The following is a 19,227-nucleotide window of genomic DNA, read 5'->3' as shown; positions in this document are numbered from 1 at the left end:
GAATTGTCCTGTGATTAATTTCTCTATTTTTGAGAAGAGTAGAGATGGCAATAAAACTACAAGTTTCAGTGTTCAAACCTCTATACTATGCAAGAAGGCATCAAAAACGGGTAATTACAGGAGACACATAAAGATATGACCAGATCTTGAGTTCAAAACAGAAGAGTATGTATGGTCAGTTTAGTATAAAAGCACAAACTGGAATTTTTCATGTTTACCAACTCCTTCAGGATTACTTGCAGGCTCCATATTCTTAAGTGTGATTTTCCAGATCCACAAGAATTTATGGAAATTGCTGAATTACTTTAAAATGCAGTGATCTTATTAATACAAATGGTCTGTGTTTTCTGTTTAGTGGTTGGTGTTCTTTCTCACAAGGTGTTTATTGAAAATAGTTTTACATTTATTTTTCATCTTCTAGTAAACTGCTGAGTGCCAAGGAAGTTGTTTGTAAACCAGCTCTGCCAGTGCAGTCATTCAGATATTATTACCACCCCAAAGAGGGCTTTTTTTTTCTGTTTTCAACCTGTGTTAGTCCCTAGATAGATGGCAGCCATCTAGAGGAACAAACTGTCCTCCACAGGAAAAGCCTTTACACACATGATCTAGATGGTGTGTTGGTAGCAGAAGCTGAAGAAGACCAGGTTCCTAAAAGAGGTTCCAGCTGCTCAAAGTTCCAGAAATTAGTATGTTTGGTTTTCTTTATCTGTCTGTTGCAGGTCTGAGAGCTGCTGGCAGTTATTCCATGTGTTCTTAGCGAATATTACTTCATATCCCACAGACTCAGCGAGAAAAGGTAACTAACTTTATACTTACTGTGTATTGAAGCAATAATTTAGAGAGCTGTTGCACACGAAACAACATATTTTAGCTATATGCATGTTCACTTGGTCATTTATCACAGTGCCCCCATCAGACCTCTCCGATTTTAAGTGTGATTTGGAAATGTAATGACACATCTGCAGTTAGATAAGAAGATTCCAGCAACCCTGATTAATGCTGCTCTCACACATTCTGGAGCTCTAAGTTTTGGTAATGAAATTTTTAATTTGATTCATTTGAATCAAACTATTACTGACTTTCTGCTAAATTAATGGTGCAAAATCTACAGTCCAGGGAAAGTACAAAATGTTTTCAATAGCTTATTATAACAGAGAAGAGATAGCCATTAAAGTCTCACAAACCAATCCCATGAGTTACTGTTGTCCAGCAGCTCTCTCACTGGTCACTGCTCCTTGAGTGCCTCCATAGGCTTTTCTTGCATTTGGCAGCTCTTCTACAAACAGAGTGAGGAGCTTGGCTGGTTCTCTCTGTGTCCTGGGAAAAGCTGGTAGCACATTGTTCCTCTATCCCTACTTCTTCCTCATTGTCCTTTGCTGAGAAAAGAAAAAAATTGCTGGTAAACAGCAACCAGTTACTATTCTTTGTTTCTTGATCCCAGTTTCAGCTTAGAGGGACCTCTAATAAATACAAACACCATTTTTTGATGGTGAAAGGGCAAATGGTTACTGGAACACAGCCTGTTCCAGGGACCTTCCTCAACATAAGGAAAGTGAGAAGAAAAGTAGATTTGGAGCATAATCCTCCTCTGTTGGCCCCTACATAGAAGATGGCTCTCCAGACAGGACCCGTACCTTGCTTCTTTCATTATTACCTCTTTATTGAGTCTGGTACATTGCCTTGCCTGGAATAAAGTGATTTGAAAGTTTATTTTGTCATTTCCTGACACAACTGCACATACCGCTTTGCTGTATTATCTACCATTGCAACACTATTGCCTGGCAAATGTAGGGCATATTGGGATCTAATTTTTATACTTCTCAATACCGAGATGAGCACTATAGGTTATGTTCAATGTATCTAAATCCATATGGTATAGCATTATGATACAATGTCTTTGTCAAAATCCCATTATAATCTCATCTGTACTGATTTCATTTGACTAGTCCCTGTGAAAATGTATCCTTTGAGTGAGTACTTTTTTTCTGTTGACCTTCCACATAGAAATCCATCACACTAAGTTCATATCTTACCATATTATATCATATTGTATTTCTGCCTGACACATTCATTTAGAAACAATGTGCATTTGATTCCTATTTATTTTAAATCGTTCTTCCTGCAATTTCTTTGCTACTGCTTATAGGCAGTCTTTAAAGTACAAACTCTATTAAAATGCTTTTGTAATATCATCTTCTTTTCCTAAAATATACAAATTCCACTTTAGCTTCTGAAGTTGGATATCCAGTAACTGAAGTGTACTAAACAGTGATGCAACTTCTCTCTATCAAATTGCATGTTGTTGCCTTTACAAAATAACCACTAATGCAGGATGTGAGAGTGTGGTCCTCAGTATTTGCAGTTTCTATGAGTTTTACCGTAAGGTCTTGTTTAATTTGATGCAATGTAATGACATTTTAAATCATGTTAATGGTAACTATATTTATTTCCACAGATATGTGAAACAAGTCTCTTCACCAACTGGGAGCCAGTACCCACTTATACCATGAATTCTTGTCATACAAGGCTATCTGTGCCTGACACCTATTAGTTTGCTCTGATGGGAGATATTTTATAAAAGGTTTAAGAAATATAAATGTTTTAGAAAGATTTTTTATGTTCTGATGATGCAGCTTAATTTAAGAAATCTTGCTGGGCGAGAGGATGACAGACTAATTTAACTAATCCTTGATTCAAGATCAATATAGGAAAAAAAATGCTGACAATGAATAATAGCAATGATATAAACAGCAGGGTAACAGGACAACCTGGCTTGAAGCTGACGTTTCCCACTAAGACATACACCGTGTCAAACCACAACTCTTGGGCTGACATAAAGTACAGACATCCATACAGACTGAGGCATTTCAAGGATTATATATATTGTTATGCAAATATTCCTTTACTAGAACATTTTGGACACCTAAAACAGAGCAAGGAAAATGACAAATGAAAAAATACTCTCTCAGTCATACAGCACAGAATGGAACAAATCTGGTGACAAACATAACTGATGTGACAGCAAAAAACGTCATGGAAACATATCTGTACCTCTGAGGGAAGTATCTGATGAATTCATGATAAAAGATATGGGGTGACATGAAACTTGAGTTAGATAGAACAAACATCATACATCACAAGCTGAGGGAAGAAAAAGTGGTCTCTGGAAAAGATTATTACTTTTTTTTTTTTTAATAAAACATAAATAAATTTCACAATATTTTTTTGTGCCATGTTTTTGGCTGTTGGAGAGAAACATAACTCTGCTCTCTAGTCTAAGCCTGTATATGCCTGTTCTGACTCTAGCCTTTCCTTTTTAATTAAACCTGGAATTTGGGGAATGGGACTACTCTGAAGTGTTTGGATATAGTCCAAACTATAGTCCCTGAAAAGAGGTAGTAGAGGAAGAACTATTTATGCTTTCAGTATTTGAGAGTCACATGTAGTAGGGAAAACAAAAAGATTACATTAGTTTAATTTCTCATTTACATAAGTGGATATTTCAGAAATGACTAGAACTGGCTGGTAAGGTGTTGTTGTTTTTATGGGAAAGGGGCAGAAAAGGAAGTTGGGAAAATGTAGATATTATAAACGTTTGTCAACCTTCAATTTAAATAAATAAATAAATAAATAAATAAATAGATTGAATGTACCTGCTGTATTAAAAGCTTATTCTACATTTCAGTTGTTGCAATACTAATGCATGTTCTCCTTAATTACCACTTTGTCTCAGGGGAATAACAGGTCATTTGGCTTACGACAAAATTCTTTCTCTGATTTGATTTTATGACTGTCTTGTATCCATGTAATCTCTGAGTGTCTTGGTCTTCTTTACCACAGAAAAATTTGGATAAACTAGTTTGTGTAGGCCATAAAAGACTATAAAAGCATAACTTCCTTAAAAAACCTAACTATTAGAAGACAGAGTGAGAGCCTTGGTGGCCACAGCTGAACACCAAACAAAATGGTTTGAATCAAAACTGCATCCCAAAGTGAAATGTTGTTTATTATTCTACAGCTCAAGCAAGATATTTAGATATTTCCAAAACCCTTCCTTTTCATTTGCATTCATGAAAGGTCAATATCTTACTTGTCAGTCTAATGTGAGATGCTGAGAAATATTTTAAAATATTATGATATTAAATACATAATATCATAATTTCTAGTGGGATGAAAATCCCAGGTTTTACCAGCTGCTAATGGCCTCTGGAGAGATTCAGGTTGATGAGGTTTGTGATGTCAAACAGCTGTAGATGAAAATACGAGAAAAAGTTGACAATAATTAAATAATACAGATGCAAAACTACAAATCTGAAACAAGCACATAATTGTCATGCTATTCTTTTGTATGATTTTTATGTGATATTAAATACCATTAAATTGTCATACTTTTAAGTGTAAATAGGAACATACTAATCTGCAGATTTATATTTCAGACAGTAAAGAAAGAAAACAACACAATATTTAGTTAGCGTGAACAAACTTCTGAAGCTTTTTTTTTAATGTGAAACTCATTAACTGAAAAGAAAAAAAAAATGTTATTTATTGAGTTCACCCATCAATTTAAGGTGAAAAATTCACAGAAATGACACAATTATAGCCTCTTTTCCTGTGTATGAATTATCTCAAAACAAGCTGTGAAATTTCAGAGATTACTTGTAATTAAACATATTTGCTGAACAATTCTAAATCTGCAGTTTATTTGCAAAAGCTTTATATACAAATTGAATATTCAAAATTCAAGCTGCTTGATTAGGTCAGTAGGCACATAATATGTTTCTGTCTCAGAAGCTTGATTTTTCATATCAAAAATCTGATATGAATCATTCAGAATTTGCTTTTTGCAAATACTCTTCAATAATATACTCAAAATTCATCAAACCTTATTGTTAGAACCTCTATTCAACAGAATAATTACAGAAAGCAAACAATGTCCAGCCAACGTTGCTAAAATATTTATGTACCTTTCCAGTGAAGAGAAACCTGGCTGATAAAAGGAATTTAACAGCATAAAAGAAAAAATTATATTTGCTTACTCAACTTTAAAAAGAAAAATGATATTGGCATACCTGCAATATATGTAAATCCTCTAAATATATACGAGTAGCTTATATTGCTACTCCTACATATTTTTTCCTAAAAAAAAAATAATAATTTATCTGAATTTTAAATACTAAATTAAAGTATATTTCCTTGCAGAGGCTAAAAGCATTAATTTTTCTGAATTATTTTAAACCTTACTTTGGAAGGTAACATTTTTCAGCTGCTAAGCTATACACCACTATGGGAAGCTGCTTACCTAAGCTTTTTTTCAGTGCTATAGAAAATACTAAAAGAACAATTAAACTATTACTTCAGTGGGAGTTGCAGTGCATACAGGTAATAACTATATGGAGCTTATCTTCATAGTCAGAGTTTCTTTCTTTTTACTGGTAGGCTTATAGAACTACAATAGCCATGAAAACTCAAAGCTAACTTAAAAGTGCAACCTCTGTTACTTTAATATTTCTGTACTGTGTATCAAGGCATCATTTACATTAGATAATGAAGAGGAGATGCGGCGGAAAACATACCTCTGAAAGACTTTCTAAAAAAAAAAAAATATATATGAACAAGTAGTTCTTTGCACAAAGCATTAGAAAATACTGTGATATTTTATTATTAAAAATGCTGCTGAAAAGTTTATACATATGTGTCCAGCCATATATATCTTCTATCATTACTTAAGGCAAAAAAACAAAAAATCGCAAAACAATAACAGAAGAAACCATTAAACCCTGCGTGCCTCTTAAGGTAAAGAATATAAGCCTGGGAAAGTACTTGTGTTTTTCTTTTACAGTTTGTAAAGTATATTTTGTTATCATTATTATAGAATTCTATGAAGACCCTATAAATCTGTTCCCTCTATAAATCATACATCATTCCAGATGTATTAAATTATTAAATCAACTTGATTATAATTACTTTTAAAAGCTAAAATCATTCACTTACAGGAACTTTTTTTTTTTTTTTTAACCCAGATGTCACAAGCCTGACACAGTACTGTACATATTGCTAGCAGAAGACAATTGGAAGTACTAAACAAATACTGTAATTCACATTACAAACATACCCAACTGATTATGATGCCAAGCATCATTACCATTTTTCTTTTCATTTTTCTTTTTTTTTTCTTTTTTTGTTCTGTTTTTCACCTTTTTTTTTTTTTTTTCTTAAGAGTTACGAGCTGCTGCATCTCGGCTGAGGCATTACATAGGTGGTGGAAATGGCCTGGTATAGAGATAGCATTAATCAACATTATGTGATGGATCAGTGAAAAAGATGGTTTTCCATTTGCTACTATTTGTACTTTGGGCTTGTTGCTTCACCACATTCCAACCTACGTATCCAGGTCAGGTGTACGGTGCATTTATTACATATAAGGGATTGTATAATCCACATATTGTGTTTTTATAGTGTCATTAACTTTCTTTTTATTTCTTTCTTTTTATTTCTTTCCTTCAGAATGTTTTACTGCCTGCTACGACAAGGAGTCATTCAGATGAATAGGCCTCGGTCTTCAACTTTTTTTGTTGAAGTGACTATTCCAAGATGTCTCATTAGGAAAAAAAAAAAAAAAAAAAGGAAGTATAGAAAACAAAAAGAGGTACAAGGCATCCTGTGTTAGATTCTTATGGGACATATGATATTGATGCAGCTTAGTCATGAATTTATAATACAAAATACATCTGGGATAATCATGTTCGAGTGCAGACCAATTTTGTTCAAATATCTTTGGTTACAATCTCTTGATGCAGTAACGTTCTAAAATACAAAGTGATCTTCATCTGTGAGAACTTATTTTTATCTTTTCACATTCAAATCAGTTGTTTGAATCAAACTCCTAAATTTCTTGTTTGGTAGCTCTTCTTGGATCTTAGTTTTCCAGTGAAGGAAGGGCAAAAGGGAATAATCAGCTAAGAATTTTGCCTTTCCCGACAATGATATTATCTGGAATTTTTGGTTACATTCAGCTGCAAGACATCTGATGAATTCTCTGCTTCTGTCTCCATAATATTCACCAACTATGTGATTGCTGTGTAACAAAGCAGCAAAGCATTTTCTGATAGGTAGGTGCTCCTCTCAAGGACAAAGCCAGGCAGAGAAGTTCTCTAAACCATGATAATTTCTGAACTCTTTCTGAAAACTTTAAAAAACAGCTATCCATCCAAGTCACCATTTCCCCACTTTCATTTTGTTGTTGTTGTTGTTTTGTTTTTGTTTTTGTTTGTTTAGTAAAGCTGAGAAGGTGCTCTCTCAGCTGAGACCCTTCTGCAACTGCTGGTGAATATAGAATTAGTTTTCCTCAGAAAAAGTTGACCAAAACATAAGCTTTCTTAGATATTGTCAGGGCACAAAACTCTTCCTAATGTACCACAATAACCGAGAACTACAAACTGGACTCTTTGTATATACATTATTGGATGTCTCTTGGTTCAGTTCGACAAGCTTATTATAGTAAAGTGTTTTTTTTTTTTTTTCATATCTTTTTTTCCATTTTCCGATCCATTGCTGTGTTGCAATTTAATAAAGGCTAACACAAAATTAAATTATATATATATATATAAAATGTTTCAGAAAAAAAGCAAAAATCTCCTATGAATACTTTAACATGCACTAGTGTAACCTGTAAGAGAAAATATGCAGGTCACACAGACAACTGTATCCTCTGCATGACACCATGGCCTCATATAAATGAAACATGTTAGAAAAACCGCATGATTTTAGTTTACCACTAGTAATTAAGAAGTAAATCCTCCTTTGGCCTGGAGGAAACAGAGGTGATATGACTAATGTATATACACATAGGTCACAACTGAATGCACAATCTTTCTAAAAGCTCTTTTCAAACTGAAAACATCAATAAAAGCTTATTTTTTGTTGTTTTTAAACTCACAGCTATGTACATTTTTACAAAGTTTCTTTAAATATAGTTCAGGCTGGCAAGTCATCTCTTTGCACAGAACTATACGTATTTTACTGCATAGTCAGTCCTCCTCTTTTTTTTTTAATTTTTGTTTTTAAGAATAAAATTTTATTTCTTTCCCCCATCTGGATTACAGCTTCATATGCTGGGAAAAAGCCCATGGTGATGTCTTTGTTTTAACAAGGGCCATTCATGGTATGGCACATAAAGATTTTTTTATTATTATTTTATTTATTAAAAAAAAAAAAAAAAAGAACAAACACCTGTACAGTCACTGGCTCTGTGTTCCAGAAGACTCTGCTTGTTACACTCAAAACACCATTTTAAGTGATTTCTTCTGGACTCAACTTTCAATTAAAGGGGTTGAGATCTTAAAGCAGTATCGTAACAGCAATGTACACTTTTCACATTTCACAGGGTTTGTACTTGATCTTTAATATCAGAGAGTTTCTGTGGGAAGGATCAGTAAGAAAATAATGACTGTCCTTCTCTTTTACTTTTTTTTTTTTTACTTTATATTTTAACAAGTTGTTCAATGGATGGTATTATAACTTTTTCTTCTTCTATTTATTTATTTTCTTTCTTCCAGGTGGCTTGTGAGGGTATAGTGGAAGGGCTGAGCTATACCCTAGTGGTCGAATGTCCATGGGGCAAATTCGTACTGTTTTGTCCTCCACTGAACGTGTTGAAAGTATGCAAAGGCTGCATTCCTGTTAATGTATTTGGGATCATGGTTATGGTGTTGGGAGTCATGAGTGGGATGTCATCTGGGGACCTTCTCAAAGTGAGTGTGTAGTCAGGTGGGCAGGTTAGTCTCAGCGTGTCATGGGCCTGCAGTGATTCACACTCATGGTCATGTTCCAGCTGTTTCATCTGCAAGGACATGATCTCTTCATTTTGTATGTGCGCAATATCATTGGTTGTGTTCCTCTGGGGACTAGGGCGCCTGTGAGTCTCGTGACGCCGCTTGTCCTTCTTGTAATATAATGCAGCAAAAGCTAAAATATTGAGGAACAGCAAGGACGCCCCCACAGCAATGGTGACACTCAACTCTGTGGAGTAATCTCGCTTGTTTTCTATCAGAACTGTTGTATCCTCAGGAGCTGTTTTATGGGTGTCTTTGGAATGTTTGGGGTTGTTGGCAGGTGTCATTGCTGGGCGTTTGGTAGCTGGCCACAATTTACCAGGAGAACGTCGGGTAACATAAGGAAATGATGTCATGTCAGGAGGGGGGACTTTAGTTGTTGTGGAAACATATTGAAATATTTCATTCAGGTTGTGAAGGTGTGGAACAAGCTCCAACCAAAAAGCAACTTTTGTTGCTCGGTAGTGATCACGAACTCGGGGTTTCAGGCCAATATGGAGATAAAGCTGATCTTTAGGATTGTATTTGGACCAGGCTACTTCTTCAAAGCGGTTGGGTTTTGTGTGGATGAACTTTGTGTCTTGTGGAACAGGCTGGTTTGGATCTCTACAAAAATAAAAACAAGCAATATTACAGTTATTTAAAAATAGCAACAACAACAACAACAATAAAAACCTCTGTCTTTTAGTTAATCCTATACTTATATCCTTATATCCTTATATCCTTATATCCTATACTTAACCTAAAAACAGAAGAAATACTTCCCCAAATTTACAACAGATGCTAATATATACACAAAAGAAAAAAAAAAATACTTACTATACAGTGTACCACAGACACTGTAATATTTCTTTACATGAAAACAGAAAAAGGGATGTGTTCAGCTCCCAGAAGCTCATCTGGAGTTCTGTGAGTCAGTCTCATACTCCAAAGCAGTCTTAGTGAGGTACTAATTATCTTCCCCCATAGTTAGTAAAGGTGTAGTTTCAGGTCTTCTCAAGATTTGACATTAACATTCTCATTTAAGGTACCACTACTTCCACTGCTGCAAGCAATAAATATAAGCATCTAATCTCTGTAGCAATGTTGGAAATCCATGTGACCATGAGAATTTATACCAGCTGTATATGACCTTAAAAACTTCAAAATGTGAAGTAGCAGGGCTAATACGTGTAAACGGGTACAATTTGTCTTTCTGTTCCTTTACTGAGCTGTTAATACCCCTTTGTTCAGAGACCTACTCTTGGAAAAAGCCTTTGAACTATTTTTATGTCACAAATCATTCCATCATTTGCATTAAGAGAAAACTGCCTTGTGCTCAGTACTACTAAATATCTATACTTAATGGACTTAGAACAGTGAGTCTTAATTCTATCCCAGCTTCTAGGGATGAAATTTATGTTAGCTGTCAACAAGTTTTATAGTAGTTAAGTAGCAATAGAGATAAGAGTAGCACGGTACAGTAGCACAGAAATAATTTAAAAATTGTTAACCCAAATATTTGATTGAAATAATGCTTTTCCTATTTATTTTTTTTTCATTTCAAAACATTTTAAAATAACAGCAAACATATGGACTCAAAGGCATTTAAATACGGTTGGTGTACATGTATGTTTATAATTTTGTTAAACACTATAAATATGACTTTGTCTGGGCATGGACAAATACAGGATTTAAAACAACAATCATAGTGTAATATTTTGTTCTGCATGAGTTCGAATCTTCTATAGTAGTAAAGCATATTTTCTGGGACTTTGTGATAAATTATACTGAGAGTATAAGATCCACTTTATGTGCATTATTCTGAGAACCGTCCATTCTCCTTTCCATTCCCATATACATTATTTTATTTCATGTGAAAATAATTTTAATATTTTCCTTTTCTTCCAATATACTGTCATATATGTCCTGGGAATACCAAGACTTACTGCTACAGATTTTAAAGCCTTTTTTTTTTTTTTTTCTTTTCAGTTTTCAAAAGCTCTTGAGCATGATTGCCTAGTTTAGTGTTCCTTTGTTATTCATTAACTATTAGCTATTCCTTAACTATTCTTAGAATAACATGCTAATTTGGGTTTAATAATCTTATGATTCCTGCATTCACCTCTTTACTTGAAAGAATTAATCTTTTTTTTTTTTTTTAAGAATTTTATTTCTATAAAATTTTAGTACTTTGTTTTACTTATGTTTATGGGATTTTTTCCCCCATATTACCATGTATCAAATCTTTCCCATCTCAATAACATACACATTAAGAATTCTAGAACTGTGGCTGTTTTTTAATTATTTTATATTATTTGATGATATTTTACAGAGTAAAAATTAGACAAATCCTGTAAATTCTGAAAAAAATAGAAGTTAGTTTCTTAGTAATTGTTCATCCTGGCCGAAACTTGGATTAATTTCCATTTTCAAGCAGTGAGGGAGTAGATTTTAATATGGTGTTAGTCTGAGGAATTGTATCATGCATTCAAGAGGGAAAGAAATGTATTTCTTCTGTTCTTAAAGAGCAGACTGAAGGATTTGGCAAATGTAGACAGGAAAATATTTTTCCAGTACAATATATCTACCTTCAGGCTCAACGCATAAATTTTAAAACAAACAAAAAATCCACAAGTTTATTAAAATGCAATTTTTTTTTGTTGTTGTTGTTGTTCAGAAACTCAAAATCCCGGAAGAGCTACAGCACAAAATCCCCCTTGTGTTCTCCCCACTTGCTGTTCTGATTCACAGCACGAAAGACTCTAGGAAGGATCCTATAAAAGACATAAGCTAGCTCACAAAAATGAGTTATACTTCATACACAGTAGTAGGAGATGAAGAAGCTGAGCAGTCCAGCTGACTGGACTAATCCTTTTCCCCTTCTCCTTCCCCAGATGGAGGTGAAAGAGGGGATGGAGGAATCCTGGCCCTGTTGAAGGTAATGGAAAGTTTACCTGTGTTTAAATTTAAAGTACCCAAGTGTTTAGATTATATTTTAATGGACCTATAAACATGACAGGAGATGATGATTTTAGCAAATAAAAGTTTTTGAAATTAACATTCTCTTTTCCTACAGCCTACAAAACATGTAAATAAACACCTCCACTTCTTTCCCTCTCTTCTATTCAGCATCTCTATGTCTTCTTTTTAACTGTATCTATTAGGAATAGCAAATTCTACTGCATCTTTTTTCAGACATGAGAGAGAAGCCTCCTTCAAACACAAGAGAGAAACTTACAGACATGTGAGGATAATGCTGTATTTCAGTACTTTTTTACATGGCTCTGCATGGGCATAAAGTTGTCCATTGAAACAAGGCACAGAAAAAAAGAAAGGTTAAAAAATAAAAAATAAAAGAGGGTCAGCTAGTCCTAAAGACAGGTCATTGTTTTTCTTAGGGTATCAGAATTGTACTTTTGGCATCAAGTCTAGAGTGATCACTTAATAACTGAACCGATGGTCTAAATACTGTCACTGAATTTGGAGAATGTGTAGATTTTTTTTTTTTCCAAAAGAAAATTAAATGACTAAATGCAGTCCTAGACAAAGAATCTACTAATGAATGGATCTTAGTTTTACAGACCTATTCGAATACAATTCTAATTCTAATTATTTTACAGACCTATTCTAATTTACCAAAATTATACATTATAAGAAGGTTTTTACTTTCCTTGGCCCTTCTACGCTCACTGGTGATAAAATCATAAGGTTACAACTTATGACACGTTAAGTCTTTTCCTTGTGATGTTGGAAAGTTTATCTTATAAATATTTTTCCAGTGTCCTACTATAAATACTTTTCCAGTATTATAAACATAAAATATAGATGCAATCATTTCTACTAAACAGTTATGTGTTTGACAAAACATTTGATCTGCTACTTTAATTACAGATTTCATTTTTCTCTCTTTTTTTTTTTTTTTCTTTTTTTTTCCAGCTTATAACATCACTGGTGTTTATGGATATTCTTGAGGTTTAAATTCAATAAGGCACAGAAAAAAGACTGCTGAAATATCCTCCTTTAAAAATCCATTCTAATCATTATGATAGAAATATAATCTGACCAATATGTTTTTAGTTCTGAACTTCTTCAATTAATGGATGTCATAATGGATAATGGTTCCCAATTCCACTAGTTGACAGTTTTATTTATTTATTTTATTTTATTTTATTTTATTTTATTTATCCTATTGCTAGAACAAAATTGATGGTTATTTCTCATTTTGTTCTCTGATTATTTATTTCCATAATTTACAGGATCCAGTTTAAGCACATTCTCTATCAAAAATGCCCCCATTATTAAATGCTTGTACGCAATATATATTGTGGTCTTTCTTGTCCTGTCTAAAGTATTTTTATTAACATGCAGAATCATCTGATTTCACTTATCATTTTCTTTCCCCCACTGTCAATCTACACTGCTTTTGCTCAATTTAACATGTTGCTGTTTATTTTCATTTAATTCACACCTCATGGGCTACAAACGTACATTCAAAGCATTGATTTTTTCTCAAGCGTAAATGAGTCTGCAATGAATGCTGACTGAAGAGTAACACACATTCCTATTCACAAGGTGAATTATTAGATGACCTATAGGACAAATGAGGGAACTGAGTATTTCATACCTGGTGATATTGGCACTGGAAAAATGTCAAGAAATGTTAGGAAATTTTCTCTTATTCAGCATTCCACATGGCATGTTAAAATGCCATTCATCTTTTACGTGCTTTTGCAAAGCATTAACTATTAGTCAGCATAATGGAACTGTTACATTAATGCATTTAAAGTGTTTCATTTTTTTTTTGGTAACATTCTCTGACTTCATCAGAGAGTAAAATGTCTCAACAGTTACACACTGAGCCTGTCTCTAAGACACTGAAAGGCCCATTGATAATATATTTTCTTTATTTTCTTTTTACTCCATATTAAACAAATAAACAAAAAAAAAACATGACCACCACCAACAACAAAAAAAAATAATAATCTCTGTAGACCTTCTTCATGCTTACACCGATTTTCCAAGTTGTCACAGTAATAATAGTGATGTAGCTACTCCTGCCTGAAGCACTAGTACGGAAGTTACACAAGCATGTTTTTTTGTTTTTTTTTTTTTCCCTTATCTCCTTTCCTCACTTATCACCAAGTCCCAAGTTACATGCTCTCAGTCAGCTATTGTAAATATTGTAGAAAACATACCGTAAGTACTCCGTTTCATTTGACCAACAGACTTACTCTTGGAAATATTTATTTCTTCAGACAAAAACATCAAAAGAAATGCAACTCATAAAACAGTTCAGAGAGAGAATTTGTTTGAAAACACATTTTAATCATTGGAAATTTAATTAGGTCTTGCTTTAGAAAGCTGAACTGAATGTAAAATTTAGATATCTTTATTAACTCAGGTAATAAGGAATCAATGGTGGTAAAATAACTCAGGAGTACTCTTCCAATTTAAAAAGGAATCAAGGATACGTCTTTCCAACCTATATCTTTCCCATCTCCAACCCAGGCAGAGCTGGATGAATGAGGGCAAAAATAGAGTATTGTAACTACTCAAAAGAGGGTAATTTTTAGAAACCCAATAGATGCCTTTGAGAGCATGTTTTCGTATCTACTGTATGAATCTTCAAATCCTTCATCACAAGCATGTAGCTGGCAGACTATCTGTTAAGGGCTAGAACACAACCCCTCACATTGTTCACTCTCCCTATGTTGATGTATCTGTGAAGGATGTAACATGGCCCTAACATTTGAACATATAAACATTTGAACATTTGCTGAACATTTGAGCATATAAAATTTCCATTACAGTAGGATAGTACTATTGGCAGCAGACTAAAGCTTTAAGTGTACTTCTTAATGAAGCTCTCACATATAATTTTCCACATAGTGGAATGAAAAGCCATATATTCATGTCATTTTTATATCCCAAATGTAGTTTCTCATACCTACTTTGTAACAAATTATTTCCCTATTTCTAAGCCATGCTAGAAACAATATTTTAAAAGTCTAAGAGGACTGTGAATATGAAAAACAAACAAACAAAATAATAATAAAATAATAGCAAGGTAAAAAATGGAGGATTAGCAAAAGCATCTTCTAAGTATTCATTTTAAGCATGACTCATTTGCCATTAAACAGTGATTTTAATTGTCACCACTTATTTGCTAGTAACTGTCTTCAAAGTAAAACACAATAAAGCACTGTATTTTGCGCTGTGCCTTTAACACCTAGTGATTTTACAGGATTGACCTGCCCTCCAAACCTAGCTTTGGCAGTTCATTAAACAACAGTGACAGCGGGTAAGTTAAAAGCCATCAAAATGATGCACTACCTGAGCTATAATTATACAATAAGTACCTGGATGTTGTCTCTGTGGCACAGTCATTGAGACTCAAAGAATCTCAGAGACATTAAAACAAAACAAACAAACAAAAAAAATTGATAGTTTTAGTGTTTAAGGTCCACCTACAGGGAAACATCAAATGGCAAAATCTGTCACTTAACAGATTTTTCATATTTTTTGCCATGGGTACAAACAGAAATAATGCCCAGTTCAGGATAAGGGAAATTATTAATTTAAAATTATTAATTTAATAAATGGTGGAAAAAAAAAAAAGAGAGAAAAAAAAAAAAAAAGCTCACCAACCCTTTACTTTTTGAGAGTTGTAGGACCTCAAAGTACACCACATAGATTTCAGATTGCATGTGGCGGTGTAGATAGAAGAATGGTTTCTCCATATATGCTCTCGATATATGGACAGCAGCCCCGCAGAGAAGGATCTGGGGTTGTGGTTAATAGCAAACTGAATATAAGCCAGCAGTGTGCCCTAGCAGCCAGGAGGGCCAACCGTATCCTGGGGTGCATCAAGCATGGCATTGCTAGTCGGCTGAGAGAAGTGATTGTCCTGCTCTACTCTACGCTGGTGCGGCCTCACCTCGAATACTGAGTGCACTTCTGGGCACCACAGTACAGAAAGGATGTGAAACTCTTGGAGAGTGTCCAGAGAAGGGCTACAAAGATGGTCAAGGGCCTAGAGGGGAAGACGTACGAGGAGCGGCTGAGGTCACTTTGGCCTGTTCAGCCTAGAAAAGAAAAGGCTGAGGGGAGACCTCATTGTGGTCTACAGTTTCCTCACGAGGGGGAGTGGAGGGGCAGGTGCCGACCTATATTCTCTTTAGTGGCCAATGATATGACCCGAGGGAATGGTGTCAAACTGTGACAGGGGAGGTTCAGGCTAGACATCAGGAAGAGGTTGTTCACCGAGAGGGTTGTCTTGCACTGGAACAGACTCCCCAGGGATGTTGTCACAACACCAAGCCTGTCAGAGTTTAAGAAACATTTGGACTATGCTGTTAGTCATATGGTCTGAATTTTTGGGTAGACCTGTGTGGTGCCGGGAGTTGGACACGATGATCCTTATAAGGCTCTTCCAACTTGGGATATTCTATGGTTCTATGCTTCTATGATATATGTGCCCTGTTACTTTTGTTTTGAGGTGCTACAAGCTTCCCTTTACCATTGGAGGTACCAGTGGTTACAGAGAAAATACAATCTTAAAATATTATTTTCCTACAAATATTCTGTATTATGCAGAATAATTAATATTATATTAAATATTACTAATAATTATATTGTTCATATAAAACACGCAGAAAGGAAAAAAAAAAAAAAAGGTATCTTGGGTCGGTCTTTCCTCTCACCTGGGAAAAATTAATTTTTACATCTAGAGATCTTTTAGAATAATGTATCTTTCTGTCTACAACATGGCAAGTTTGTAATGCTACATTTCTGTCTCATCAACTATAGGGAGGCTTCAGAAATGATTCATGGCTATCCTGAAGTACCTGCTATATTATGTAGGTGTAGTATGACCATGGATTCATAACTGGTCGACGGTATGTATAGCTTGCTGAAATTAGCTTTCATGTAGCAACAGCTGTAAACTGCTTGCAACTACAAGTAATGGGACTGTGAGAAGCTCCTCAAATATTGCTTAAATACAACTTATTCTACATGGGACAATCATAAAGAAATTAAATGTAACAGGGAGACTGTAGAGATCTCCATAACAATTCCAAACACGTCTATTTGCAAGAATATGAAGTCCCCTACGTATATGTGACACTTGATCCATACAAATAAAGACATAATGATGGTAAAATAGTCTTCCTGAGTGTGCAGTACAGCCAGCATGCGGCATTCTCTGTCCATAAACCAAGCTTTTGTCCTTAAGTTTGTCGAAACCAGTCATCCAACTGATGACTTATTGTTTCCATAAACATCTAAATATTCCACAGTTCATTCACTCTTGTTGTAGCCCTTTGGGATTTCTGTATTTGAAAGTACCTGCTTGTCTAAGATGCAATGCAACAAAAGCTTTCTTTTTCCTTGTAAAGTGACCTGAAGCATTTGATTGTTTCTTACTCAATTCATGCTCAAGGTTTTTGTTCAGTCTGCAAAATCTTCCTCCCTTGAACATTGTTTGGATTCATTAAAGGCTGCTAGAGCTCTATGGTTCACACTAGGCATCTCTGAATTTTTCTTATAGTGCTGCATACCATTCACTGCACTGCAGTAAAGCTGCAGTTTCCAGAGTCCAATCCTGCCATTAAACTTTCATTGGAAAGATTTACAGCCCCTTTGTGCCACAAGTATCTTTGTTTTAATTCAGTACCAAAGACTCAAGGTTAACAAAAAAGCCCTTGCTGTTCAAGTAAAACACTGCAGTATTCTTTAGAGGAATGTTATAGAAAGCGGGCAGAAATTATTAATGGCGCTCACAGATTAAACTGCTTTGAGGGCTCTTTCTTTGATGTTTACAACTGTATTTCAGCAAAACCTTGATGTCTCTATTTTGTAAGCAGAATTAATTTAAATGTTCAACATTCTCAAAGCAAAATTTATATCTGAGTCTTTTCTTCATCTTGGTGAAGTGCTTTGTAGCCATTACAGCCACCAGAGGGAAAAAAAAATTCTTTCCAATGTCTGCCTGATCCACTTCTTCCCTGAGTTTCTGTTCCTATGAAGGTCACTAAAATAAATAAAAATAAATAAAATAAAATAAAAAATTAAAATAAAATAATAATAATAATAGTAATAATAATAAAACTTCTTTACTTTTGTAAGACATAATTGCTATCTGTGTGACAGTTCCTTCTTCAAGTAGAAGACATTTCTTCTGATTTTTCAGTATCTTAGTGAGATTTTTTTTCCCTGAGATGTGCATTTTCTTAATAATTTTCCTATTTTTAAATCAAAAATACAGTGCTTTATTCTTCTCACTGAGCTACTGAAAAAAAATAGTTTGAGGGAACACACTAATTAAAAATGTATTAAATATGAATAAGCCCCAGTTACATACTGCCTCATGCATAACAAATAGTGCTATAATACTACAGCACAATCAGGGTTTGAGGCCATTGCTATGGAATGTTGACTAGCTTAGTAGTATGTTATCAACCAAAAGGAATGCTGAAGGTCAGACTTACCCAGTTTTGGCGAAGTTCGTCCAATATGTCATAACTACTGCACTGAGCATAACATCATTCTTGGAAAAATTGCAATTGAACAGTTCTGTTGGGCCAATCATAGGAATGCCAAACACATAAGGGACTTCATCACCATGAGCTGAATCAGCCCAGCTTGGTTTCATTTCACTTTGGCAGTGGTGATAAAATGCATAGAAATATGTCGGAGATCCATACTGGGCATGAAGGTCAGCAGTGGCAACGGCAGGAGCAACCCACTGGTGGTCAGTAAAAAGAGCTACCAGGGTCTTCCGTCTTGTTTCAGGGTTTTCTTTGTCTGCCCAATCGGTGTACATGAATTTAATGGTCTCTCGCAGTGTATCTTTCCCTTCTGGATAACCATATAGATTGTCCACAAAATTGGAGACAGAAAAGTCAAAATCATTGGGGGAAACACCATCTTCATTGTCTACTATGCCATCCACAAATTTTAAACCTTCTCCTTGATTCACACCCAGCATTATATCATAGTTAAGGAATTCTCCTTGCTCCATGAGAATCTGGGGGTCATCTGGAATCACATCTCCATCTATCACAGGCCCAAAGGCAATGTGGTACGTGGCTGGAGTGATGGTCTGTTGAATGAGTTCTTTGTAATTCTTATTTCGAAGGCATTCAACCAAATCAGTGGTATCCAGCATGTCACAGCCGACTTTATCTGCCAATATCCTGGTGTACTTGGCAGGCTGGTAGTTCACTGCCCAGCTGGACAGGGCTGTTCCACTCTGTATGATTGCCTTTTGGAACAAACCTGCAGGTGCAAATTGTTTAAATACAAATCAAGTTATATATTACAAATAATAAATAAAATAAAATAAAATAAAATAAAATATAAAATAAAATCAGCATTCACTAAACAAAGAATGTATTGATTATACAGTAAC

General features: G+C 34.6%; 1 protein-coding gene across 7 annotated transcripts in view; it reads right to left on the bottom strand.

Moving 5' to 3' along the window:
- Positions 1-8,488: 8,488 nt before the first annotated feature.
- NLGN4X (neuroligin 4 X-linked) overlaps positions 8,489-19,227 on the bottom strand; it is a 200,535-nt gene continuing 189,796 nt past the window's right edge. For 6 of the 7 annotated variants that reach the window (XM_035542247.2, XM_050716513.1, XM_035542245.2 and 3 more), the window contains 2 exons: positions 18,305-19,094; positions 8,538-9,437 (listed from right to left, as the gene is read on the bottom strand). In XM_035542247.2, coding sequence (XP_035398140.1) covers positions 8,588-9,437; positions 18,305-19,094 — 1,640 coding nt within the window. In that variant the 3' untranslated portion in view covers positions 8,538-8,587. Of the gene's footprint in view, positions 9,438-18,304; positions 19,095-19,227 lie in introns of all 7 variants that reach the window. The other variant, XM_035542244.2, reaches the window with a different exon arrangement.

This window comes from Cygnus atratus, chromosome 1, assembly GCF_013377495.2.
Source record: "Cygnus atratus isolate AKBS03 ecotype Queensland, Australia chromosome 1, CAtr_DNAZoo_HiC_assembly, whole genome shotgun sequence".
In the NCBI taxonomy this organism is placed as follows: Eukaryota; Metazoa; Chordata; class Aves; order Anseriformes; family Anatidae; genus Cygnus; species Cygnus atratus.
Note: the sequence above shows the minus strand (reverse complement) of the source record. Positions and strands in the feature narration are given on the sequence as shown.